Source organism: Rutilus rutilus (assembly GCF_951802725.1).
Source record: "Rutilus rutilus genome assembly, chromosome: 11".
NCBI lineage: Eukaryota > Metazoa > Chordata > Actinopteri > Cypriniformes > Leuciscidae > Rutilus > Rutilus rutilus.
Window position 1 is genome coordinate 13,997,543 of NC_140216.1, and position 27,712 is coordinate 14,025,254.

At 35.9% G+C, this 27,712-nt stretch overlaps 2 protein-coding genes across 4 annotated transcripts in view; both read right to left on the minus strand.

The window, feature by feature from the left end:
• Positions 1-5,675: 5,675 nt before the first annotated feature.
• On the minus strand, positions 5,676-24,179 carry LOC311299298 (uncharacterized protein). 2 transcript variants are annotated; one of them, XM_084422795.1, is made up of 9 exons: positions 20,254-24,179; positions 13,748-13,927; positions 13,440-13,556; positions 13,261-13,317; positions 12,411-12,548; positions 11,007-11,057; positions 10,216-10,329; positions 9,456-9,521; positions 5,676-8,807 (listed from the first exon to the last, which is right to left on the minus strand). In XM_084422795.1, the coding sequence occupies exons 2-9, from the start codon at positions 13,841-13,843 to the stop codon at positions 8,673-8,675; spliced, it is 774 nt and encodes a 257-aa protein (XP_084278921.1). In that variant the 5' UTR covers positions 13,844-13,927; positions 20,254-24,179; the 3' UTR covers positions 5,676-8,672. The 2 variants fall into 2 exon arrangements, with proteins under 2 accessions (XP_084278921.1, XP_084278922.1); XM_084422796.1 differs by lacking the exon at positions 11,007-11,057.
• A 133-nt stretch (positions 24,180-24,312) lies between these two features.
• Positions 24,313-27,712, minus strand: part of sema4ab (sema domain, immunoglobulin domain (Ig), transmembrane domain (TM) and short cytoplasmic domain, (semaphorin) 4Ab) — a 43,081-nt gene continuing 39,681 nt past the window's right edge. Inside the window, exon 15 of one of the 2 annotated variants that reach the window (XM_084422784.1) lies at positions 24,313-26,976. In XM_084422784.1, the coding sequence (XP_084278910.1) occupies positions 26,126-26,976 (851 nt within the window). In that variant the 3' untranslated portion in view covers positions 24,313-26,125. Of the gene's footprint in view, positions 26,992-27,712 lie in introns of both variants that reach the window. The other variant, XM_084422783.1, reaches the window with a different exon arrangement.

Sequence of the window (27,712 nt, forward strand, 5' to 3'; positions counted from 1 at the left end):
AAATTGTTTTGCTAACAATATCATTTTAATATAAAACTGCAACAGAATAATTTTCTGTAAGACTTCAGGACTTCAGTAATTATCTTTACATTGTATAACATGTTGTGGTTGGGCTTAAGAAACTAGGCTGCAAGCACAAAAGTTTACAAAGTGATTAATCTCAGCTTGTGTCAAGAGTAATATCTCTTCAATTAGTGTCAGTTACTTTATAGATGACGAGTGTGTTAATTTGCTTAAAGTGGTATTAAGCTGTCAAATATTTTTCTTCAACATAAGACTAATTGTAAGTTAAAATGTTAGAATTAGTAATTATTACAAAGTACATAGACGATAAAAGAAAAATCAATACTCCAACATCCGCCTCAGATAGCAAGCACTAAGCAGTTTGTTACTATGGCTGGATGTCTGGTGTTCCTCAGGGATCAATTTTGGGTCCTATACTCTTTAAGTTTCACACTTTTCCTGATGGTCAACTGTTAAGATCACTCGGTCTTAACTTTCATCTTTATGCAAATGACACCCAGATCTACAAACATTCAAAACCTGATAATAATACAGTTTTTCTCAATTGCTAAAACACAATTTCTGAAAACATTTCTGAAAACATTAAACACAAAACCTCATCTTCAAGCACTATTTACAAAACCTCTGACTCCTCTAAAAACCTTCGCCTCAAAACAGTTTTACCTGTTCAAAATCAAACACTGCTCTCAAATCATAAACAAAGTGATCAAAATGATATACACTATCAAGCAGTCAGAAAACAATACACCAAAAAATAGAAAACACATTGTTCAAAACATATAATTCTCGAAAGATATCTATGGACCGCTATTCTGTTTGTAGACTTGCACTCAGAAAAAAGGTACAAAAGCTGTCACTGGGACAGTACCCTTCAAAAGGGTTGTAATATGTACCATTTAGGTACTAATATGTATACTTTTGGAACTAATATGTACACTTTTGGTACCAATATGTACCTTTGAGGGACTAATATGCACTCTTTAGGTACAAAGGTGTGCCTTTTGAAAAGGTACCGCCACAGTGACAGCTTTTGTACCTTTTTTTCTGAGAGTGTACCCGTGACACCTTACTGTACCATCAAAAAGTTCATTTGTGACATACTGAATGACTGCACTTGATAAAAAAAAACAAAAAAAAAACATATAGGTCTCAGGGAGAAGTACATTTTTACAGTTTTTCTCGATTGTTTACACACATTTTCTGAAAGCATGCCTCATATTCTCAGAACTCTACACACAAATCAGAAAACACACACACAATGGGCAAAACCCCTCAATTCTCCTGCAAAATGAAACTTTACATTCAAACCAACGTTATTTCTTCTCAAAATGGTATTTTGTTTTCAAATGACACACACAAACCATCATATGAATAGACATTTATAAGAACCAGTTGAACACTGATGTGCTCAATGTAAAACACTATGATGAATGGAAAACACTTCTTCTCCATTCATCATAATGACGTAGGCCTTTTTTTGTTCAGTGTTACACTTACTACAGACAGTACATACATAAGTGTGTTGTAAAATATTTGAGAATATTGTTTTTATTCACACAAATACACGGTAACAAATATATTTTATTTTTCCCACAAAAACATTGTACACAGTGTACATCCCAACCAACACAAAGTTGTACATACAGTGGTCTACATACAAACCAACAGAAGAATTGACTGTGTACAGTTACAGTAAAAAAAAAAAATTCCAATGTTGGCATCCACTGCTCCATTGAAGAGCTCACCTGTTGCCCTTTAATGCTAAAGCTCTGATTGCTAATTGTAAAACTGTGTGACAGGTGTTTGCCCATGTGATGAGTCAGTGTGCATATTTGAATGGCAGTGTGTTCCTTGTGAAAACAAGAGATTTTCTGCATGAAAATTGTGCCAAAAGCAGAGAATTGTGTGTAGTGTTTTGAAAAAGGTGTGTTTTTGAACTGCAATTTGAGTGTAAAGCAGGAATTGTGCTTGTAGTTCAGCAGAATTGGTTCAGGGGGTTGGTGAATGAGTTACATGTTGTGGTCATTGTGTCTCAAGTACCAGTATTTGTGTGTAAACAATTGAGAAAAACTGTAATCTCAAAACAAATTTCATATTTTTCCGTCATTGTCTTTTGATGAACGAAAACATGTTCTATCATAGTAACTCAAAATTTATCAGAAATTACTACTCTGCTTTGCTCTTTGCAATTTTTTTTTGTTCTTCCTCCTCCTTGTACCCCTATTTTTACAGTACTGTACCCTGCATCTCACAAAATTGTCCTTTGTCTCTGTGATACTGTAATTCTTGTTCTTTGTTGATATGAACCTGCAGCCAGTCAAAATCTATTGAGCAGTCAGTACTGTTAAAGCACAATGTTCAGGGCCATACAGTTTGTTCATTGTACAGTATACAGCCTACAATCATTGATATATGCATTATGCACTGTACTACAGTATACAATACTAAAAGGGACAAAAATCAAAGGAGTAAACATGTGATCAGTGTGCTTCTTCTTGTCTTTGGGCATCATTTGAAACAGGTTAAATTAATTTTGAGTGGTTGTGTTCAATCAATGACGTGTGTTCTCTATTTGTATTTGATTGTTGCCACTTGTGTTTACCAGTATGGATGACGTGCATTAGAGTGCAGAATGTGTTTTGAGAATGAGAATGTGTTTAGCGTTTTGCTGAAAAGTCTAAGTGAGATCTGCAAATTGTGTTTTACCATGTGAAATGGTTTAAGGTATTGACAACAGACTGCACAATTAGCTAAATGAGTTCAGGCAACTGAGAACTTTATTCAGCCAATGGGTTTTAGTGTTTTAGCAATTGAGAAAAACTGTAATATGGCTGTGGACTTTCTTTCTCAATGTATTTCTGAGATGTAAAAAAATGGATGTCTCAAAATTGTGAAAATGCTCTTTGGCTCACCCCACCAGCTACTTAAAGGGTGTTTAACCTTAAAGTCCCCATGAAATCAAAGTTTTTGGGCTTTATATATTTGCCTTAGCGTGCACTAATACAATGACACAATTCGCATTTAGAAGATATAAAGTTTCAAAATTTACAGTCTCTCTTCCGCCAACATGGATCAATGATTTTGATGACATCACTCTGCACTTCAGCTTCTCATCAGATTTTCTGTCCAATCAAATGCTCAGAGCAGATCATATGCATGAGTCGGCACATACCAGAAAACGTATCAGACCCATTTGAATTCATAGATATTTTAAAGCGATATGGAAGAGATTAGGAGGAGAAACGGTTCGAGATTTGGCCGAATTGTTTAGCATGGTTTTTTATTTTGTACTGTGTATCAGAATGCTTTTCTCTTATATTACAGTTTTTCTCAATTGTTTACACACATTTTCTGGTACTTGAGACACAATGACCACAACATGTAACTCATTCACCAACCCCCTGAAACAATTCTGCTAAACTACAAGCACAATTCCTGCTTTACACTCAAATTGCAGTTCTAAAACACACCTTTTTCAAAACACTACACACAATTCTCTGCTTTTGGCACAATTTTCATGCAGAAAATCTCTTGTTTTCACAAGGAACACACTGCCATTCAAATATGCACACTGACTCATCACATGGGCAAACACCCGTCACACAGTTTTACAATTAGCAATCAGAGCTTTAGCATTAAAGGGCAACAGGTGAGCTCTTCAATGGAGCAGTGGATGCCAACATTGGATTTTTTTTTTTTTTTACTCTAACTGTATAGAGTCAATTCTTCTGTTGTTTTGTATGTAGACCACTGTATGTACAATTTTGTGTTGGTTGGGATGTACACTGTGTACATTGTTTTTGTGGGGAAAATAAAATATATTTGTTACCGTGTATTTGTGTGTTCTGAGTATAAAAACAATATTCTCAAATATTTTACAACACACTTATGTATGTACTGTCTGTAGAAAGTGTAACACTAAACAAAAAAAAAAGGCCTAAGTCATTATGATGAATGGAGAAGAAGTGTTTTACATTCATCATAGTGTTTTACATTGAGCACATCAGTGTTCAACTGGTTCTTATAAATGTCTATTCATATGATGGTTTGTGTGTGTCATTTGAAAACAAAATACCATTTTGAAAAGAAATAACATTGTTTTGAATGTAAAGTTTCATTTTGCAGGAGAAATGAGGGGTTTTGCCCATTGTGTGTGTGTTTTTTGATTTGTGTGTAGAGTTCTGAGAATATGAGGCATGCTTTCAGAAAATGTGTGTAAACAATCGAGAAAAACTGTAATGTATTTCTTTTTTATTGTAACTTATGCTTGTAAAGCACTTTGAGATGCAACTTTTAAAGGCGTTATAGAAAATAAAGTTTATTATCCTTCACACCACTTCCAAGTATACCACGTTTTCCTCTGCAATGACACGTTCCTTAGCAAGTTTAAGATAATACCACATAAAATCAGTCAAGGATCAGTGAAGACTTTAATGTAAGCTGTGCCTTCACTCAAATTCATTATATGTGTTGAGTAATCATCCCAAATCAGAAAAAAACAACTGCAATGCCAGACATCTCTGACAAAAAACTCTGACTCTCAATAGAATGTCAATAGTTGACCGAATGTCAGAGGTGCTGCACCTAATTCTATCTTTAGTAACAGTTTTGCGTCACAAGGTAATCAAAGAGTGTAAAGTCATTATTTGTGGATTATTAATCAAAAAGGATTACCTTTAAACAGCTATTTATAAAGAAAGCATTTCTTATGAATGCGTATCGAGTGTGCACTTGTAGTGTCCTTCAAATTTTTTAAGTATATTGTATTTAAAAAAAGCTATAATTAATTACTAATAAATTAAAAGGCAAGGAGAGTACAGGACATTATGTACTTAAAGATGTACTAATGTGTCAAAAAAGCATGCTAAAAAGTTAAACTAACTGCATTTAATCTAAATTTAAACTATAATACGGTTTTATTTAATTGCAATTTACATGCAGTTAATTTCCTGAAAACATTACATTCAGTTCACACTTGTGTATTCTTTTAAAGTAAATACTTCCGTATTGAATTACGCTAAAGTGTACCTTTCTTTTTTCACAAGGGCAGATGAATCACCGTCGCTTTTGAAAGGTGATTCAGGTTGTTTACGTATGTTTTTAATACAAGGATCTACTCTACTCACGGTAGAATCAATCATGTTCCTATCAACACAAATGAGGAACCTTTACTTTAGCTTAAGTGTATCGACTGTTTCACGTTTCTATAAATAACATGAAGTCTGTCATGTTATGAAAGCATATGATGATTCATAATATTAAATCATAACTGATAATACAAAGTGCAAACATCTGAAAGTATCTGATATATGATATAAGCAAGAAAGACATATTAAATGATTTAATAAGAAATACATATTATATTTTTTTATTAAATCATTTAATATGTCTTTCTAGCTTCAAGCAGGAGTTGTGACGAATGCAGTTAATCTTGATTGAATGATTTGACAGCATATAATATAATATAATATAATATAATATAATATAATATAATATAATATAATATAATATAATATAATATAATAGTTTACCCTTGATCAAAACCACCATGAAAAACATCAACTTACTACTATAAGGTTCTTTTTATAGCCTACACTAAAAAAAAAAAAAAAAAAAGGAAACAAGACACAATAACATCACCTTGTTGGTGCAAAAAAGTGGTTTAATAACACCATTCTGCACCTAAAATACACGTCAATTCACTTCAGACACAATGAGAATGTGTTATTACACTGACTAATTTCTTTGATCCCCATCTGGTGGAAACTGAAGTAATAGCAGCATGCTTAAGATCACAATCAAACAATATGTGACAGAGTGAACAGAGCACAAAATATACAGATGTTGTGTAAAAGAGGTATGAAAGTAAATGAAAGTATTAATGCGGTGGATAAACAAAATACTTTGGTTTGTTAGATCTGTAATAAACCGTAGTTCCTTGGATTATGACTGTATAACATCTCATTTCATGAATTGAGATACTAAAATAAAATGGACATTCTGTGAGTCTGGATAGTGAGTAGCATACAACAATAACTATTAGCTTTACTATTAAGCCTTGTGAAACAATAATGGCAAACAAACAGCCCAGCTAACATGGACTGTTCTCAGAACTTCGGCTAACGTTCTCTCAAAGTTATGAACAAATGTTCTTCCAGTAACATTAATAGAATGTTGGTTCAACGTTAGCAACGGTTGGGAACGTTAGCAAAACATTTCTAGAACACATTTTGTTAGCTGAGAAAGGGCCGAAGGTTACACACATAAAACCCCTATTCTAACTCTCTCCATTTGATCAAGATGAAAACATGATCTCTTAGACACACAACCTCATCCTGCACTGAAATGGATTTTCAAGATTTACTACTAGCACCAATGACTTTACATTAGAAAGTATACATCATATATACAGAGAACTCATCCCACTCTTTGATATTACATTTGGAGAGCACACAAAATATTATTTTCTTTTAACAGAATGATAGTGTTACTGTTTTTCATTTTCTTGTGAGCATTTGAGTTCAAGATAGGCTAGGCAGTAAATGCCATCAATTTACTACTAACACTGAAGAGGTCAAACAAATTGTGGGAATATTTTACATCATGTATATTAACATCATACAGAGCATTTTTTGTTTGTTGATAAGTTAGGTCCATGTATTTAATATTGCAATAAGTGGTAAGATGCCATTTCTCAATTAACACAATATTACCTGCAATATATATTTTTTGAGAGCTGAAGATGTTTTAAAGCTGATTTACAGTATATATCAAAAATTTGCTTCCTGTTAACATCTCGCATTAAGCCGATCCAACTGTGCATGCTTGCATTGTTTAGATAAATGTGTCCCTCCATATTTTTGTTGTTGTTACATTTACATTAATCATGCTGTGATCTTTCTGCATTAATATTAATGCTATTGTTCATTATCTTGTACTTGATTTTCTGGGGAATTTCCATAAGTCATTTATAGAGATAGCTTGAAAGATCTACATTCACTAATAGCACTGACTTTTCCAGGATTGGAAATCACAATGTTCGAATTCCCTGATATTTCCAGGTTTTTCATGTCCGTGGAAACCCTGAATAGAGTTTTTTTTTAATTCAGTCTCTGTAAAATTGAATTCACACACGTCTAAATTCACATGTCTAAAATCTAAACATATATTTGGTTCAGTGTAAATGAAATGCTACATTAGAGCTGATTTGCAATTGAAATAATAAACACTGCACAGTGTAAATGCTCTGAATGTTTAAATATATGCAAGGAAGAACCCAAGCATGCACCAATCACAATTCAATATGCAAACAGATGCAAGAGAGAAGATCAATCACAAAGCAGTATGCAAACATGATGATAACTTTGCTGCCAGTTAACTTTAAAATTATGAATAGTCAATCACCGTATCAATGGGAGATTTTTAAACTTGTATCTTTATTTTTTATTTTTTTAGGTAACAAGCGGTGAAATTAGTGGTTCAGGCTAAATTAACTATAGATGTTTATAGGCACAGTATGTAATATTGACAGCTAGCGGTTGAAATGGGTACTGCAGTCCAAATTCAAAATATTGGAGAGAGTTGTTTCCCCTACCCCATCCTCCTCAGACGCGAAGATGGATGCTTTTTAGATGGATGCCAGCTTTTTAGTTCGGATATAATCTGTAATCTCTGACCCAGTTTGTTTGCTGACTTCCATGGCTGCAATACGCTTTGTTTTCCTCCAAATGGCAACTTGGGGTATCGATATACTATTGGGTGAATTGGCAATGAGCGGGATAAACATAGCATGTTTCCTAAGTCTCTGCAAACATATTGTGGTATTTTTATCCTTTAGTATAGTAATAAAACAATTTAAAAAAAGGACATACAGCACCTTTAATATTCAGGGTTAGGGGTTGACCCTGAATATTTGAGGAATATCCAACCCAATCTCACGGCAATTCGTATGTATGTTATGAGGTGGCTAATTCGTCACTAAGACATCACTTGTACGAATTTTGCTAAATCGTATGTATTTTACGAGTTGCCCAATTCATGAATTCGCACGAATGTCCTACCCCTTAACCCACCACTAAACCTACCCGTCACTGGGGTTTAGACAAATCGTACGAATTCATACGAATTAGCCACCTCGTAAAACACGTACGAATTGGTCGTGAATATCAGTAAGAGTGCATCGGCTGACAGACTTTTTAGGCCAGGTAATGCAATGTTAAAGCGATAGTTCACCCCAAAATGAACATTCACCGTCATGTGTTTTGAAACCCAGAACTTCTTTCTTCTGTAGAATGCAAAAGGACAAAATAATAGAATGTTACACTTTTACAAACAATTAACATGAACGGTGACCACAGAAGTCAAGCAAGATTTTTAATGAATAATGATTCACAAAGTACTCTCTCAAAACTAGGCTATTACATGACTTAATATGCTAATCCACTTTCATCGGAAGAAAGTGTTAAAGGTTTGGAATGATGAAGATTTTTCATTTTTGGCTGAACCATCCCTTTAAGCATAATGACATATTGGAAAGCCCTATCATGTCGATTTCATATACCACTAAAATATAAAAACCCTTGCTGCTAAAACCTCACTGATCACCAAAGCCCCTACACTATACATACAGATCACATGAGCATGAAGTGTCAAACGTCTGTTAAAGAGTCCATGGGGGCCACTTGAGGCTCAGTGGGAGGGCTGGGGATTTCTTCTATTGGCTCAGATTGAGGTTCAGGCACGCGCTCTGGCATTGGCTCCACCTCTGAGACAAACACCTCCACCTATAAGGTTTGAATGGAATTGGGAAGAAACAGAAGTTTGATTGGTTGACAGGTTCTAGAACTAAAAAAGGAGTAAGGCCCCTTCACACCAAGAACGATTACTATAAAAATGATTATACAAAGTTCTGTCATGAAACTCTAGATGGCGCATACTGATGGGCCCTTAGCGAAATTGCATCGTTAACTACACGGCACAAGCTGTTGCATATAGCCAATGAGCTTGCTGCTCAACATTTAAATAGTTGGCCAATGTTTACTGTAGCAGTTTGCAACGTGCTTCACCTTCCCCGGCTCCACCTGTATAGATCTGCTACAAGTAATTTCATATGCTATTTGTGCAGCAGCAACAAGACCAAGTACATTATCATTGTCATATCAATTACCATGACTCTTCCAAGAGTTGTCATGATAGAAATAACAATAACTATACTTAGCATCCACAACAATGGACAATAACTCTCTGTTTATTATAAGCACACTCTGCAGTTACGTCGTCTGCCGCTTTAAATGCTTGAGCTCTTTAAAGTCGAGTGGATTCTGATTGGCTGTTAGTGTTTCCAAAGATATCATTCCTCTGTGTCGTTATTGTTATAGTTGTTTGGACTTTCCTATTGTCAAAGAACAATTACTAAAACTTTATAGTTGTACCTGAGGTTGGCTAGGGGTGACCGCCTCTGGCTGAGATGGAGCTGCACGCTGTCTAAAACCAGGAAACTGTGGAAAACAGAGTTCATCAATGTACTATATTAGTTTATCACGGAAAGGATTTGCTCAGACAGTTTTGAAGAGCACATTGCAAATCACATTTATACCAGAAGTCTACCAAATTTACCATACTACTTGCATTAAATGGGTAGTTCACACAAAAAAATACTCACTCTCATGTTGTTCCAAACCAATAAGATTTTTGTTCATCTTCTAAACACAAATTGATATTTTTTATGAAATCTGAGAGATTTCTGTCCCTCCCACTGAAAGACTATTCACCAAAAACTCTATTTTAGGCTTTTGTTAACTTAAACATTGGTAAACATTTGGTAAACTTCCGTTTGAGTGATCTATGTATTAGCTGATCAATGTTTATAAAAAAAAATCTGTTCATCATATAAAGTGATCATGTCTCTTCAGAAGACTTGAATTAAACCGCTCATTTCAAATGGATTTCATTTTACTTTCTCTTAATGAACGTTCTGAAGAATCAAAGTTTTGGAAAGACAGAAATCTCTCAGATTTCATTAAAATACCTTCATTTGTGTTCCAAAGAAAGGGGGGTTTGGATCAACACGAGGGTGAGTAAATGATGACAGAATTTTAATTTTGGGGTGAACTAACCCTTTAAACACAACAAAATCTCCAACGTCACCACATACTCTCTCTAATCCTACTATTGTGCATATGTTTAACTGACCTTCACACCAGCTTTAGCAAGAGCACTGAGTCCAAACAAAATGGTTACAATGCAGATCACCAACTCCACCACAAGAAACAGAACCAAGGTGGCCAAGAAGCCATCAATCAAGAGCTGACAGCACCCAAAAGAGACAGAAAAACAAGACAGTGGTTATAACATCTGTCAATTTACCTAAAAAGACAAAATAGTTACAACAGCTATCAAAACTGATGTGCTCGTCCACATGTTTGGAAGTTGCCAAAGAGATCAGCTCTTAAAAACATGCAGACAAGCTCACTAGTAAGGCAGGTATTGTTGTAATAATAAAAAATAACAAAAATGGACAGAAGATTAGCAAGGGTGACCATTTGAGTTTTCATAGCACATCTGCAAATAATTGAAGGTATCTTTCATTCTGAAGCATTTTCAGACAACTGGCCCAAAGTGCAAAACTGACAAGACTATCTTCAAAATGACCCACACCCTGCTTCCGCATGCATTCACTCTCAAAACACAAGTATACGCAAAGCTACTGATCATTTTTTGATAATTACAATGAAAAACAAGATCCTTAAAGGGTGAATTCAAGGCATGTTGGGCTAATGTTAGAGTGGCTGTCACATTGGTGGCTAAATGTACCTGAATTAACAATATATGTTTTGTGCTTGAATTTCAGCAAAATGTTTGTCACCTTAAAAACAATACTTTTTTTTATGTACCTGTTTTTTTTTTCTCTCTCTCGCATTATCAGAAAATATTTAAGCACATTCATGTACACAAAGAAAAACATAAAGGTAAGAATTACTTACTTTACAATGTCTCTCGACAGTATAAGTGCACTTCCTGTAACAGTATTGTTGCTTTGGAAAAGCAGACACAAAAAACATAATCATGTTGAATTTTGCCAAAGACCTGCATGGCTCACTTTAAAAATATAGCTAAGCTATTATTCATATACAAATGTTGCTGCAAGCACACCCAATTGGTCAATTTAGAAAAACTGTTACAGTTTTTTGGCTTCCTTGACAAACTACAGTGCCCTCAGAAAGGTTTTGGACTTCTGAGATTGGGACAAATCCCATAAACCACTTAACTGGACAGCTATTATAAAAAGATGTTTCTTTTGAAAAACTATTCACTTCTTTTCAGGTATTACACAGAGTATGTTTACAATGTCCAGCCATTGTAAGGTGGCTGGACATTGCTGGACTTTACTACAAACATAGACTATAAACATGAGCAGCCTCAAAGTCAAATGTACAGTATAACCAACCAACCAACCAACCCCAAAGTTTAGTGTTATAGTCCAAATACCTTGAAAGGGCACTGTTTTTATTACTTTCTCCAGCATCAGAAAAAGTCTGTACCAAGTGCAAAGGATCAATATCCATTACTCTATTCTGTTATAATTATATAAGACAAAATATAAATTACAAAGCAGAACAAATGAATAGGAGCGATGTTAACATATTTTGTTACATCTTATGTCAGCAATTCATATCTTTCTATATTTCTCAACAATTGATAAACCACTTAATATTCTACCAAAAAAAAAAAAAAAAAATCCTATTCAAAGCAATTTAATAAAGTATGTTGTGTAAACCCACATCAAATTATAAGTCACTACCCCAAATAATAATTTCAACAACATAATCCTTCACTTCATGAAGCCTGTATTTAACCATATGGTTAAACAAAATAATCACACTGATTAAAGAAATTAACAGAAGATTTAATCACATACGTATCATTTTAAATGAAGGTTTAAAATTATACTAAAACTTCAGCTTCCAATTTTCTTTTCTTTTCTTCTTTTATGTTAAAAAAAGACAAACAGTTCTTTAACTCCACTGCACTGCACATTCTTAAAAATTATTCAACCATCTGAACCACTTGGCCTTTTGACAGACAGAACATCATTATGCTTTTTATTGAAAGTTTTGAAGATGCTATGTTTTGCACTTCGGTACAGTCCTTTGAAAAGGCATCAAGGAAATTTCTTAAAGAAAAAACTGTAACAAGAAAGTTGATGTGGCCAGTTCATCACATCATACCCACTTTACAGTGTTTCATCCATCCCACTGCACCCAAAACACACCCACATGCATTCATCATTAATGTAAATGTATATGTGCAAAAATACACAAACCCATCTTCCAATAATGCAAGCTGCTCAACAGTGCAGTAACAGAGTAGCAGATCTGGGAGCTCACCACAGCATAGATCTCCAGTCTCCTGCAGTGCTCACAGTGGTAAGTGTCCTGACGGTAAGGCAGGTGACGGGACAGCAGCCCAAGAACAGCAGTGGAAAATGCTGCACTGACCAGGTGAGCAACCAGTGTGGCTTTCACCTTCACACGATGGGACAGAAGTTACTGTACAGCTATAACTCACTGTGATTCGTCAAAACATTGAAAAGGGAAACTCAGTACTGAGAAAAGACTGAAATATACTTTCTTATGATTCTTTTCCATATTTGAATAGTCGTCAAATCAAACTATTAATGGAAGTATGGAAATTATAAGGACCAAAAATAAGTTCATATGTATGATGGCTATGTAATTGTTAGCTACCTATCCTTTACTATCTGCTCCAAAAAAAAAAAAAAAAAATCCTAAACCAGGGTTGCCAGGTTTGCGTAACAAAACATGCCCAATTGCTTTTACCAAACCCGCCCAATCACGGCCAAAAAATATCAATTGGAATGTCTGTGGGGGGTCCCACCGTAAAAGTCACATTCCTGTGGATAAAAATGGAGTTCCTGGGGAAGCGATTCAACAAGCGGCAACAGTGTAAAAGTAGCTCAATTCCACAGGAAAACCCCGGACTTGGCAACACTGTCCTAAACAGGCACAATTTCTATTTTTTCTACAAATCTAATTTCAATCATTTAAACATTAGAATTCATTATCTGCTCAAAACATTCCAAATTATTATTTTTTTTTTGCAAAACTAATAACAATCATTTGTGTATGAGCATTAAAATAATTAAGAGGGGAACAAACATTTGTCTGGTCGGTAAATATTTTCATTGGTTCTACAATCCTTTTGATTTGTACTCACCCAAAACAGAGTTGGAAACCTTCCAGTGTGGATTAAAATGGATCCAGACACAAGCAACTGGTAACAACAGATTAAAAAATGATTGTTTGCTACTATAGCAACAATTTGATTCAATAATAGATTAAATATTAAACCCAGATTACAACAAATTAAATAAACATTAGTACATTCAGCTTTACCTGAGCAACAATCACTACCACAACGATGACATCAGGAGAGAAGTGGACCTCTTCATAGAGCTGAAGAATGGTGACGCTCAGACACAAGCACAAGACACCAATAATGATCTGAATGGACTGAAACAACACAACAAGATAAACTTGGTATGTTTCCAAAAAGGCAATTAGATTTAATTCAGTTTTTCATATTGTAAAAAAATGTGCAACAAAGAGGCTCATGTGAAATAACTGGTATATAAAGATACTCCTGTGCACTTTTTCCTGCATTCAATATCAGATTTGTTTGCGGTGTTGAATGTAAAACTCACCCCCAGCGCCTTCGGCTCCACGTTCTGAAATGCCTTGACCTGGTTTGGCGTCAGATTTCCTACAGGGCGAGTGGGACCCTGACTCTCCATGCCCATGCTGATGTCAGGCAGTTTGAGATGTGGCTATGCTAAGATCAAGAAATACACTTTGAGACCTCTTGATTTAGATGAAGGAGGAACCTAAAGTGAATAGGGAAACAGACAGAGATGAGAACGAAGACAGATGAAGGCAGCGCAGGACAGAATGAATGGAAACAAATATGGATGACTGAGCATTTACCCTTAAACAGGTCATGCTCATGGTGCCATTTATGCCTGAAATCATATCTTTTCTCAGGCCCCAAGATCCACCAGAGGAACACAATATCATATTAGACCAATTTCAATGGACTATTCTAAAACTATCACCCACAATCTAAAAAATCTTTGTTACAGGCTTAATAGGCTTTAGTTTATAGAATGATATACTTTTTACTGTATGTACTTTGCCATTATTCCATTATGAAAACACTTTGACTTGAACTTGACTGAGGCAAAATAAGCTTCAATCTATTGCATTAAAATGGTTGACTAGTTCTTTACAGCTTGTAGAGACACCATTTGTGACCCTGGATCACAAAACCAGTCACAAGTCGCACGGGTATATTAGTGGCAATAGCCAACAATACATTGTATGGGTCAAAATGATCGATTTTTCTTTTATGCCAAAAATCGTTAGGATATTAAGTAAAGATCATGTTCCATGAAGATATTTTGTAAATTTCCAACCGTAAATATATAAAACATTTATTTTACAGCACAATCGCAAACTTTATAGGCGATTTTCTCAATGTTCCGATTTTTTTGCACCCTCGGATTCTAGATTTTCAAATAGTTGTATATCGGCCAAATGTTATCCTAGTCCTATCATAGCAAACCATACATCAATGGAAAGCTTATTTATTCAGCTTTCAGATGATGTATACATCTAAATTTCAAAAAATTGCCCCATGTGACTGGTTTGCAGGGTCACATTGACAACAAGTGAGACAAGATGATTCTATTTATACTAAACATCCAAAACGATCTGTGAGAGAAAACATAAAAAAGAAACTAATCCGACATGGAGACAGTATTTTGTGCAAAACCCCAAACAATATACACCTTCTGAACCCTCATAAATGTGGATAGCAGTTTCAAAAAGCCTCTGAGGAAAAAGATTGAACCCACAAGTTCCTACGAAAACTCTACGGATAGTGGTTCTTCCATTAACCCCATCATAAAGGAGAGGATTTGAGGTATAAGATGCCACCATGGGGCAAGATGACATTTTTAAAATTAATAATTAATTAATTAATTGGGGTTATTATTCAGCATTTACATAAATTAGATGTACATTTCAGGCACCTTTGCTTTCATTAAAACCAACAGGTTAGTGAAGTGAAATCATTTGATTTGCATTCATAGTGTTGCTATTGTGAAATATCTTCAGTTAAAATATGTAAATATTTTGTAAATATTACAGTTTTTTTCAGTCGCTAACAAGCGTTTGTCCAATCAGTGTTCACATTTTCAAAACTCTAAACACAATTAGCACAGCATCGGTCTTTTGTGGCCATACCATTCACACATTTCTTGTCGTTTTCACACAATATGCAGTCAGTGAACACATTTCCATAATGCTTACATTTTCTTAACAGACAAGCTATACCTCCCAACAAAATGATGGATTGTTTTTGTAGTATTTACAAATGTTAACACACAACATCCCACAATAGCAAAAACAATATTCCAAACCTTAGATAGGCTACAGTATGGACTGCATTTATTTATTTACCATTTACATTAACTTTTACCATTTTTGTAAATTTCATGATTTTAGCAAAATGTGATTTTGATTGCTAGCAAAATGTGTTGCTTTTGAACAATGTCATGAAGAAACAAGCTTTTCGAGTCCATATGCATCTTCCTGGAGTAATGATGCTGAAAATTCAGCTTTTCATCACAGGAATAAATTACATTTTACACAATTTATTACATAACATACATATTTTTAAACAGAAATCAGTTATTTCAAATTGTACTAATATTTCACAATATGAAGCTGAATAAAAGCTGAATCAGAAACTCTATGTTTATAATAAGATAAGGTCGTATCTCTCTTCCTCAATCTCTGAAACTTACTTACATGCTATTGTGTTCTCAACTATGTCTTATTGTTTGCCAATATGGTCTCTCACTACAAAAGAAATCACCGAACCGATAGCACGACTATACTACAGAGCACTCAAGATTCATAGTAACCTCCCAAGATGGTCTCATCATTGCAATGCCCTAACACATACAAAAGCTTTGACTTTCCAGAACTATGTAAACTGTCATGCCATTACATTTTACTCTCAGATTCTAAACAGCACTTCACCAGCACTCACAGAGCTTCTTCCGACACACAAGATGAGACCACAACGTCTCACTAGGTCAGTCTCTCAGGAACTTATCCCAGTTCCGTCTTACAAAAATAATTTTGGTAAGAGATCCTTTTTCTATACTTACACCAAAATTTGGAATGACATTCCCTATCATATTCGAACATTATCTTCTAACATACTTTTTAAAAAAACATATAAACTATTTCTCCGGGATAGTCATACTTGCACACACTAATTTGTTTATAGATTTGTCTTCATTGTTCAGTCTATTGCTATGTCTTGTAAAAATGTACTGAGCTTGTTCATTGTTTTATGTTGCTGCAGAACAGGAACCTGCTGTAAACCAGTTGCTTAAACTGAGCCAGGCCCGTTTGACGGTGACTTAACTGTTACTTTTAACTTTTCCTGTATAATAAATGAAATGAAATGAAAGTTTATAAAAACCTCTGCTTCTGCAATGATATCAGTTAAAAAACAATATATCAGTGAGAGTCAAGGAGCTACAATGACAATATGTCCAGGTATAGTGTACTGTATATTCAATTCAATGTCCAGTTCTATAAGCTTTGCACTTTGCAAGTAGGTAACCTACACAGTAATAGGTTACAGTATAGTATACAGTAATGACATGATTTACATAAACTTTGTTTTGAGAGTTATGGAATTGGAGGCCAGCCATGCCCCTCATGAATTCATATACATAGATGAGGCAGGATTCAATCTGGCCAAATGGCGTCAACCTGGACAAAATGTAATGTGAAGGTGGAAGGTTTATGACCATCAGCCACATGACCAGATGTCCCTCCTTGAAGCCATGGATGCTGGCTCCAAGGGTGGATCCGACATACCAAGCAGTTTTATCCCAGGTGCATCACCTTGGATGATATCAGATGTGATCTTGATGAAAACATGTGGCCTAACCCTAAAGATCGCAGAGATTAGATACAGTAATTTTGTGGGGGGTTTTGTGGGTGTGTTTTTTTGTTCAGAATGCTCTTGTGTGTTTCATGGATATTTTGTTCACTGTAAGCAATACTGTAAAACTTTTTCTGTTCTATCAAACCGTGTTTCTACTGTACCTCCTGTAGTAAACAGTAAAGGAATAAAAAATGATTTGCTTTTTACTGGAATGCTTATGAATGTGAACAGTACTGTACATGTGGACATACAGTTCCCAACCAAGAAATTTAGTGTAAAAACGGTGGATTGCATATTTTGCATGCAAATACCTGTAAAACTGAAACATAAAAGTCTATGCAGTTTTAGTAATGTCAACAATAGCCAGGATTTTGAAACCTGGTGTACTTTGATTGACTGCATGTACCTTGTGAAGTGAAAACAAGTGTTATTCTTTGACAGAAAAAATTCATTTTGAGTCAGATTTCCAGTGTTTTGGTAAAGTTAGTGTGTGCAGAGAAACATGTGTTCTGTTTTGAAATGAAGAGTTAGTATATATTTAACTAAATGTGTTTTTGAGAAGACAATTAACCATTTGGCCAATTGTGTTTTGTAGGTGTGAGTCTGTGTTAAGAGTTTAGAAAAAGTATCTGAAGTATGGGTAAGCGCTTGTTAGCGATTGAAAAAAACTGTAATATGCCTGCATAGAAGTCATAGTATGATTTTGCCTTTCAGATTAATCTCTTTTACTGGTATTCTCCTTTGTCATCAGTTATTCAATTATTATCAAAATAAAAATGAATAGGCAACAATAATTTTAGGATTTTACATTAATGACACTTACAATTATATATAGGCTACATATTAGTATACATATACTACACATGCTAAACTTAAGCAAGTCCACATTGTTCTTAAGGAGGCATCATCCCCCATCCTAACCCCATATACATATACATAATACATATACATATACATATATATACCTACATACATATACAAATATATACACACACATATATATATATATATATATATACATATACACACACACACACACACACACATATATATATATATATATATATATATATATATATATATATATATATATATATATATATATACACACACACACACACACACACACACATATATATATATACAGTGAGGAAAATAAGTATTTGAACACCCTGCTATTTTGCAAGTTCTCCCACTTAGAAATCATGGAGGGGGCTGAAATTGTCATCGTAGGTGCATGTCCACTGTGAGAGACATAATCTAAAAAAAAAAAAAATCCAAAAATCACAATATATGATTTTTAAACTATTTATTTGTATGATACAGCTGCAAATAAGTATTTGAACACCTGTCTATCAGCTAGAATTCTGACCCTCAAAGACCTGTTAGTCTGCCTTTAAAATGTCCACCTCCACTCCATTTATTATCCTAAATTAGATGCACCTGTTTGAGGTCGTTAGCTGCATAAAGACACCTGTCCACCCCATACAATCAGTAAGAATCCAACTACTAACATGGCCAAGACCAAAGAGCTGTCCAAAGACACTAGAGACAAAATTGTACACCTCCACAAGGCTGGAAAGGGCTACGGGGAAATTGCCAAGCAGCTTGGTGAAAAAAGGTCCACTGTTGGAGCAATCATTAGAAAATGGAAGAAGCTAAACATGACTGTCAATCTCCCTCGGACTGGGGCTCCATGCAAGATCTCACCTCGTGGGGTCTCAATGATCCTAAGAAAGGTGAGAAATCAGCCCAGAACTACACGGGAGGAGCTGGTCAATGACCTGAAAAGAGCTGGGACCACCGTTTCCAAGGTTACTGTTGGTAATACACTAAGACGTCATGGTTTGAAATCACGCATGGCACGGAAGGTTCCCCTGCTTAAACCAGCACATGTCAAGGCCCGTCTTAAGTTTGCCAATGACCATTTGGATGATCCAGAGGAGTCATGGGAGAAAGTCATGTGGTCAGATGAGACCAAAATAGAACTTTTTGGTCATAATTCCACTAAACGTGTTTGGAGGAAGAAGAATGATGAGTACCATCCCAAGAACACCATCCCTACTGTGAAGCATGGGGGTGGTAGCATCATGCTTTGGGGGTGTTTTTCTGCACATGGGACTGGGCGACTGCACTGTATTAAGGAGAGGATGTATGTATTGCGAGATTTTGGGGAACAACCTCCTTCCCTCAGTTAGAGCATTGAAGATGGGTCGAGGCTGGGTCTTCCAACATGACAATGACCCGAAGCACACAGCCAGGATAACCAAGGAGTGGCTCTGTAAGAAGCATATCAAGGTTCTGGCGTGGCCTAGCCAGTCTCCAGACCTAAACCCAATAGAGAATCTTTGGAGGGAGCTCAAACTCCGTGTTTCTCAGCGACAGCCCAGAAACCTGACTGATCTAGAGAAGATCTGTGTGGAGGAGTGGGCCAAAATCCCTCCTGCAGTGTGTGCAAACCTGGTGAAAAACTACAGGAAACGTTTGACCTCTGTAATTGCAAACAAAGGCTATATACCAAATATTAACATTGATTTTCTCAGGTGTTCAAATACTTATTTGCAGCTGTATCATACAAATAAATAGTTAAAAAATCATACATTGTGATTTCTGGATTTTTTTTTTTAGATTATGTCTCTCACAGTGGACATGCACCTACGATGACAATTTCAGACCCCTCCATGATTTCTAAGTGGGAGAACTTGCAAAATAGCAGGGTGTTCAAATACTTATTTTCCTCACTGTATATATATATATATATATATATATATGTAGTGCAAAAGTGTGTTGAATGTATTATATAACCTTCAGCTAAGCATCGTATTCCCCATTTTCAAGTGATGATGTATTATATTTTAAGTGGTTTCTTGGCCTCGGAGGCTAGGAGCAGCCAAAAATAGACATAGGGCAAAACGTGCAGCTTCATCACTCTCCTCATCCGCAGTGCCCCGCACTATGACAGAACATGCATTTTTATAACGAGCTTAATACCTGCGCTATGAATAACGCCAAACCGAGCGGCAGACTCAATGCGACTCACCAGTGCTTTATTCTGGTTTCCAAATCCTAAACGTGTGTAACCTCCAGCGCTGTCATAGGTGCGGCCGCACGCATGTCGCCTATAGCCTACGTCCTGTCCCAAATCGAGATTCATTCAAATACATGCGTGATGTCACTTACCTCTGCAGCTCAAGTAAAACGCGTTGCTTTGTGGTAAGTTTTCTCTTTAAAGGCGAAAGTGCAGCATTCAGTTATTCCATCCGCGACGTGGTTGAAGGGAAACAACTAGTTAATTGTATGGGTGTGAGGCATGCGGTGCAGTACCGCAGTGAGGAGGAGGCTGGTGCTCTGCATTGGTATGGATGGAGACTGACTCAAAGTGATGCGGCGCTATGGCAACTTCCAGAAAACTCACTCGCATATACACGCGACACAATAGAACAGGGGTTTGTTACATTGTTGTTGTTTTTTTCTACTTAACAATACAGTGCTGTAATGCAGTAGATTTTTTTTTTTTTTTTAAATCAATGTTTCATTCATTTAATTTAATTAGTTTAATCCATTTGTATGAATGGTTTCATGCATAAAGTCGTGTTAATAGTCTCATATGTGAACATGTTCTGCATTTATTTTCCCCAAGGTTTTTTTTTCTTTTTTTTTCTTGAAAATCATATTTGAATGTGCGGCAACTAGTTGCCGGTGGGCAAATATGTTGTAAGCACCCCCTCAATGTCAAATATGAATAGGAGGAGAACATTTGGCATCTATCTCAAAATAACTGCTTTCAACAGATCAATCTTTATTCATAAACAAATTTATTATGTATAAAAGTCGAAGAACATTTGATGCAAACCCAAAAAAGCTATCTTTTAAGCTCTTGAACAACAAATCCATTTGTCTTAACCCTTGTATGCTGTTCGGGGTATTTTTGACCCATATTTCTAACTTTCATTCATGGGGATAACATGGATAATTTGACATGGTTTAGTGTACGATTTTTGCACATCTTTTGGAAAATGCAGTTTTAAAAGTAACAAATTATCACTTTAACCAGTAGATGGCTGCAGAGCTCCACTATTTGCTATTTGACTAACTGAAAGACATCTTTTCACAAGTTTTTCCAATTGTATTCATAATTGTAACAATAAAAGTTACTTTTTGTCAAAGTTTAAGCATTTTTTGTACTGAACAAAAAATAATCTGGTTTTCAATAATGTTATATTATGATTAGAATCAAATGAATTTTGTCAATGGACAAAATTCATCCTCAAAATCAGAAACAACACAGAACACACAAAAAAAGTCAATTCTTTAAAAATCAGTTAGTGCATTTGACAGTGCACTGTCAAAGATACTAGAAAAAGCAGTATCCTCACAACTATGTTCCTTTTTAGAAAGAAATGGAATCTGCAAGGATTTCCAGTCAGGATTTAGACCGTACCAGTACTGAGACTGCTCTCATTAGAGTTACAAATGATTTGCTCTTATCATCCCATGGTTGTATCTCTTTATTAGTGTTACTCGATCTTAGTGCTGCCATTTAATACCATTGATCACAACATTCTTTTAAATAGACTCGAAAATTATGTTGGCATTAGTGGAATAGCATTAGCATGGTTTAAATCATACTTATCTGACCATTATCAGTTTGTAGCAGTAAATGAAGAGATGTCTTATCGATCACAAGTTCAGTATGGAGTACCACAAGGCTCAGTACTAGGACCGTTACTGTTCACTCTGTACATGCTACGATGATTCTCAGCTCTGTATCTCTTCACGCCCCGACAAAACTTGCCAATTCAAAAAATGAATGGAATGCATAGCTGATATAAAAATGTGGATGACTAGTAATTACTTAATTCGGAAAAAACAGAGTTTCTAATGGTTGGACCAAAAACCTCTACACGTACTAACCTAGAATACTGTCTAACAATTGATGGCTGCTCTGTCAAATCTTCGTCGTTGGCAAATCTTTAATTTGAAAGCCATGTTTCTAGCATCTGTAAAAATGCATTCTTCCATTTTAAAAATATATCTAAATTACGACATATGCTTTCAATGAAAAATGTGGAACAGTTAGTTCATGACCTCAAGGCTAGATTATTGTAATGCTCTCATGGGTGGTTGCCCTGCACGCATGATAAACAAACTACAGCTGGTCCAAAACTCAGCAGCTAGAGTTACTAGAACCAGGAAGTATTATCATATTAGCCTGGTTCTGTCAACACTGCATTGGCTCCCTATTAAACATCGTATACATTTTAAATATTGCTGATTATTTATAAAGCACTAAATGGTTTAGCTCCCCAGTACTTGAGCGAGCTCTTAACGCATTATACTCCTTCACGTCTATTGAGATCTCAAAATTCTGGCCAGTTGAGAATACCTAGAATATCAAAATCGACTGCTGGCGGTAGATCCTTTTCCTATTTACCAGCTAAACTCTGGAACAGTCTTCCTAACATTGTCCGGGAAGCAGACGCACTCTGTCAGTTTAAATCTAGACTAAAAACACATCTCTTTAACCTGGCATACACATAGAAAATTATACATTCCTATTATTCAAATCAGTTAAATGATTATTAGGCTACATAAATTAGGTCAGCTGGAACCGGGAACACTTCCTAGAACACCAGATGGGGGAGACCGGGGATGGCTGCAACACTTTTTGCATTTCTCTCAGTTACTCAGAGACTATTTGGACTAGACCAACCAAATGTATTAAACTTGCATCTGTCTGCTAATTACCCATAACATTTAAAGATGATTACATATGACATATTGTTCACAGTATTTATTTGAATGGAAGAAGCCAGATGTTGCAACTGACCCCAACCCAGGGGACAGTTGCAACAACCCAGGGACGGTTGCAACATGTTAAAAATACCTTAAATTTCATTAATTAACTTTAGTCTTTTGTCTCAATGAGCATAGAATTCTGAAAATATTAACTGTTTTAGGACTACTATAATATTATAGTATTATTTATTTATACAATAATATTATTGTAGCCTATTATTTATTTATTTTGTCATTTATCAAATAACAGTTATTGAGTTTTGTTTATGTGTAGAATATAGGCCTACATAGATTCAGTGTGCAGGTGTTACATATGCTATTCAATCTCTCCATATTTCAGTGTCAGACAGGAATAATTGAACAACTTGTAATGCAACAAACTTTTATTAAACATGCAATTTAGGTGGTCTAACTGTGTATAACATGCAGTATGAGTGTCATCACTCTAACTTGTTTCTGATTGGAGAAAAATGACATGTTGCAACTGCCCCCGGTCTCCCCTACTCGTTACATCATAAGAAGAATGGCATCTACGCTAATGTTAGTCTTTCTGCTTATTCCGAGATTTACTGTAATTCAACTGGATCCGGGCCGTATCCAGATCAGATGGTGGACCTGTGCCTAGACACTTCCACAACGCATCCCTGAAGTGTCAGCAGAGGTTGTGTCAACTAGACTCTCTCCTGTGAAAGCCTCATCGACACGACAGCCATCGGCACTGATCCTCAACAAACCCGTCTCCATACCGGCGTGATGACTCCGATCTTAAACCAGATGGAACATGATAATATTCAGATTTTTCCAATCCAGTCTGACTTCTGCCCTGAATCATAATCATACACTTTTCGTTCGTTGGCCAGAGGAGAACTGGCCCCCCGACTAAGCCTGGGTTCTCCCAAGGATTCTTCCTCCATCCTGCCACCTAATGGAGTTTTGGTTCTTTGCCACTGTCGCCTTTCTCCACATTTGTTGCCATTGGCTTTTGGCTTGCTTAGTTGGGGACAATAAATGTAACATTTAATTTAATATTCAACAATAATATTGATCTGCCTGCATTGATACCATTATATGAGAACTGAACTGAGCAGGACGATGACATCACGGTTTTCTTCAGAGCGGCTATATATAAATATAAATATAAATAAATGAACTAAATTAATAACTTTTTTTTACAACAAAATGAAACATCACTGAACATACTTAAGCTGGACTGTGACACTATTTTCTTCTGGAAACAAACTTTGTTGCATTTTCCTGTTATCTCTGTAAAAAGCACTATATAAATAAATGTGACATTTACATTAGAAATATGGAAAGTGCCCTGAAACATCACCAGTTGAAGAGCACTTGAAAGTTAAATTATGGTCTATAGATTTTCACTTTTTGTCTTCTGATGCCACCTAGTGGCAATAAAAGCATTTTTTGAGGAAAGTTGTAGTAAACACTTTAAATCAATATCTTTTATTTTCAAAACAGCCTGCTTTTGGAGGCTATAAAAAAATAAACAGAATCTTTCAATAACAGTGGCATGCAGGGGAATGCATCTAGTCCTCATGACTTCACATATTGGACTTCGTTTGGGACTCAGTTATCCAGCTAAAGACAAACAGAAAATGAAACTGTTCTTTGAACTACAAGAAAGAACATGTTCTCCATTCTCTGATTATAAAACACAGATTTGGCAATATCACAATTTACAAGGGATTTCCCCAGAATGAAGACTTAAAATTCGTACCGTTCAGTGACAAATCACAGGCTGGGAAAGAAAACAACAAACAAAAGATTGGTTTAGGTCACTCCCACCTAGAAGTAGCAATCAGGCCCAATATACTGATGTGCAAAGGCAAAACACAGCAACTACCAATAAAAAAATAAATAATCATACTTAAGACAAGAACAAAATCAGGTTTCTTTGTCTACAATTTGTAAAGAATTCAGTTTACCTCAACTATGCTCCGATGCTGAAAATGTAACAAAATTTGCGTATAGTTCCAGAGTTGACGCAGTTACTGTGAATTGCCATTAGGTTATAGTGAAGTGGTCAATAATGAACGAGGTACTGACATAACACTTTTGAGTATTATTTTTTACATTGAGTTATTCTTATGTTGAAATATAAATGATAGAGATACAACTACCCGTACTTACACATGACCGATCAGCACAACTTTTTCATGCGTTACACAAAATACTTAAAAATAAAACACTTGAAAAGCATCTTTGAAAGCTTCATTTTTGCATTGGTGCAAAGTTAAAGGTATAGTCCATCCAAAAACGAAAATTCTGTCAGCATTTACATACCCTCGTGTTGTTTCAACCTTTTTGACTTTCTTTGTTCTGTGGAGCTTTAAAGATATTTTGAAGAACGTTGGAAGCCAAGCAGTTTCGGTTCCCATTGACTTCCATTATATACAAGTGAAAGTCAATGGGAAGTAAAACTCTTTGGTTCTCAACATTCTTCAAAGTAACTTCTTTTGTGTTCCACAGAAGGAATTAAGTCATACAGGTTTGGAAAGAGAGGAGGATGAATAAATTATGACATACATTTCTTTTTTGGGTGTCCCTTTAAGACTATAAAAAAGAAAACATACCTCGTCTTGACATTTAAAATGTGAAATCAGACAAGAATAATGAACAAAGGCAAAGACTAAAAAAAGATGTGCGATATAGCGATATAGAACAAGGTAGACAGATACTGGAAACTGAATATTTTATGCGAATGGAAAATATGAAATTTCAAAAAGTTGTTTTTGAATTTAAAATTTCTAAGCCTCTCTTAGGAAATGTTAGTAATTAAAACATTTAAGGTCCATTAAAATTTTTATTATAAGATTTTTTTTTAAACTGAGCTGAATTAACTTTCTAATATCAATTAAAAAGTTTGAAGAGATCAATGAAAATCTTAAACCGTCCATCTATACATTTCACTTATGTTTGCCTGAAAGTGATTTAAGAGAGGCATAAAATCGGATACACTTTAGACTGAAACAAACAGTTGTCACATAAATTACAGCTTAAATATTAACAAACTGAAAATGCACTAGTACCTAGAGGTCAAGATCTTCGAGTCTTACAGTTTCAAAAAGTTTGTAAAAGGTCCAATGTGCCATTTGTACCTTTTTTTTTTCGTATTTTTTTTTTTTACCAGTTGATCCTGCACAAGTGGTTCAGCGAAAGGGCTTGATACAGCAGAAGCCCAGTTTGGCTCAGAAAAGAGGTTTACAGTGAGAGGGTACCATCACAGCGTCCGCCCTCAGATGGGTGTGTTGGGTAGGTGACCGTTAGAGGCGTTCAGCATACTGTTGCTCAGTGTGATGGGAGATTTGCCGTTATGTGCCTGACCATTGTGGGACTGTCCGTTAGGAGCTTGTCCGTTCCGCTTTTCCAAACGTGGCGAATGCCCTCTGAGAGACTCTCTCTCCTGGGGCGTCGCACTTCCTCCCTTTTCGGAGTCCCTGCGAGGAGTCGTCTGTGGGACCGTCCTGCTGTGAAAAAGATGCCTGAACCTGTTAAACGTGATGGTTAGCAAGAGACTGATGCACAGAGCTAACAGAACGGACACCACCACTAGCTCCTGCAAGTAGGTCTTTTTGTTCACTTGCTGGAGGTTTCCGCCAGGCTCAATCATTTGTGAGTTTTCCTCGTTCGCCCCAGACAAGCGGGTGAAATTTCTACTTTTGCGCGTCGTGATCGCCAGCGAATCTTTGTGTGTGACAGTAGGATCCACATCTTCTGGTTTAGGCCTCGGCTCCGTCTGCTTGGGTATCATCCACCTGGGAGTGGAAATGGGGGTTTTATTTCCCGTTTCGGCAGTCGGGGTGCTCTGCGGGCGGCTCGGGGAAGCTGCTAGGATGGTGGGGTTGCTCTTCTGTTTAACATTGTAGATGGTCAGCGTTTGGGTGTAGCCGTTCTCCACAGCCTGACACAAGTATTGTCCCAGGGTGGACGGGGTCGCCACAAAACTGAGGCTGCCGTTGTCTGGCTGAATGTAGATTTTGGGCGAGAGTTGGGTGTTAGGACGCTCCCAGTGGCGTTTGGCGAGGTGTGACGCTTCCGGGCACTGCAGGTGCACTACCTCGTTTAGAGACACCGACACCACTTCACCTGGAGGACACACAGCTGAGGAGGTCAGGGGTCAAGGGTCAGCATACACACAAAACAACAATGGCAACACAGGCATGCAGTTAAACCAGTACTCTGTATGGCACTTTTACATGAGCAAGTACAAATCAGGGCTTGAAAAGAAGGTGCTTAACCTTCAGAAAAAGTTTCATGTCAAAAGGTCAAATTAAATATACAATTAAATATCTATAATATAATTAAATATATTATATATTTTGATTTGCTTTATTTAACTTTACATTTTTGCAACCCTGTTAGCTACATGTGGTACATAACTAAATAGTTTAAAACCATAATTTTTGTGAATATTTTCAAGAATTTCTATTACAAAAACACAAAAATTACAATTCAATTTAAATGTATTTACAAGGTTACAAATGGGTTTCCCCAGGTTTGATCACCCCAAATTTAAGACTTTTTTAAGACCTTTTTAAGACCACTTTAATGAAAATTAAGACCTACATCACACCCATTATGCAGTCGTAAAACACCAGATCAAATCCCAATAATGACTATTACTAACAAATGTTTTAATCAAAAATACATTTATTATTAAAAAAAACTCATTCAACAACACACTGCAAAGTGATGTTTTTGGTAAATATCAAACATTCATAACAATAAACAGATAAACTAACTTTACAAATCGTCTTAGTAAAGTTTCTCAGCATTCAAATTGCTTCAACCATTGCTTCAGAGGGGTAGACAGGTAAGAGAG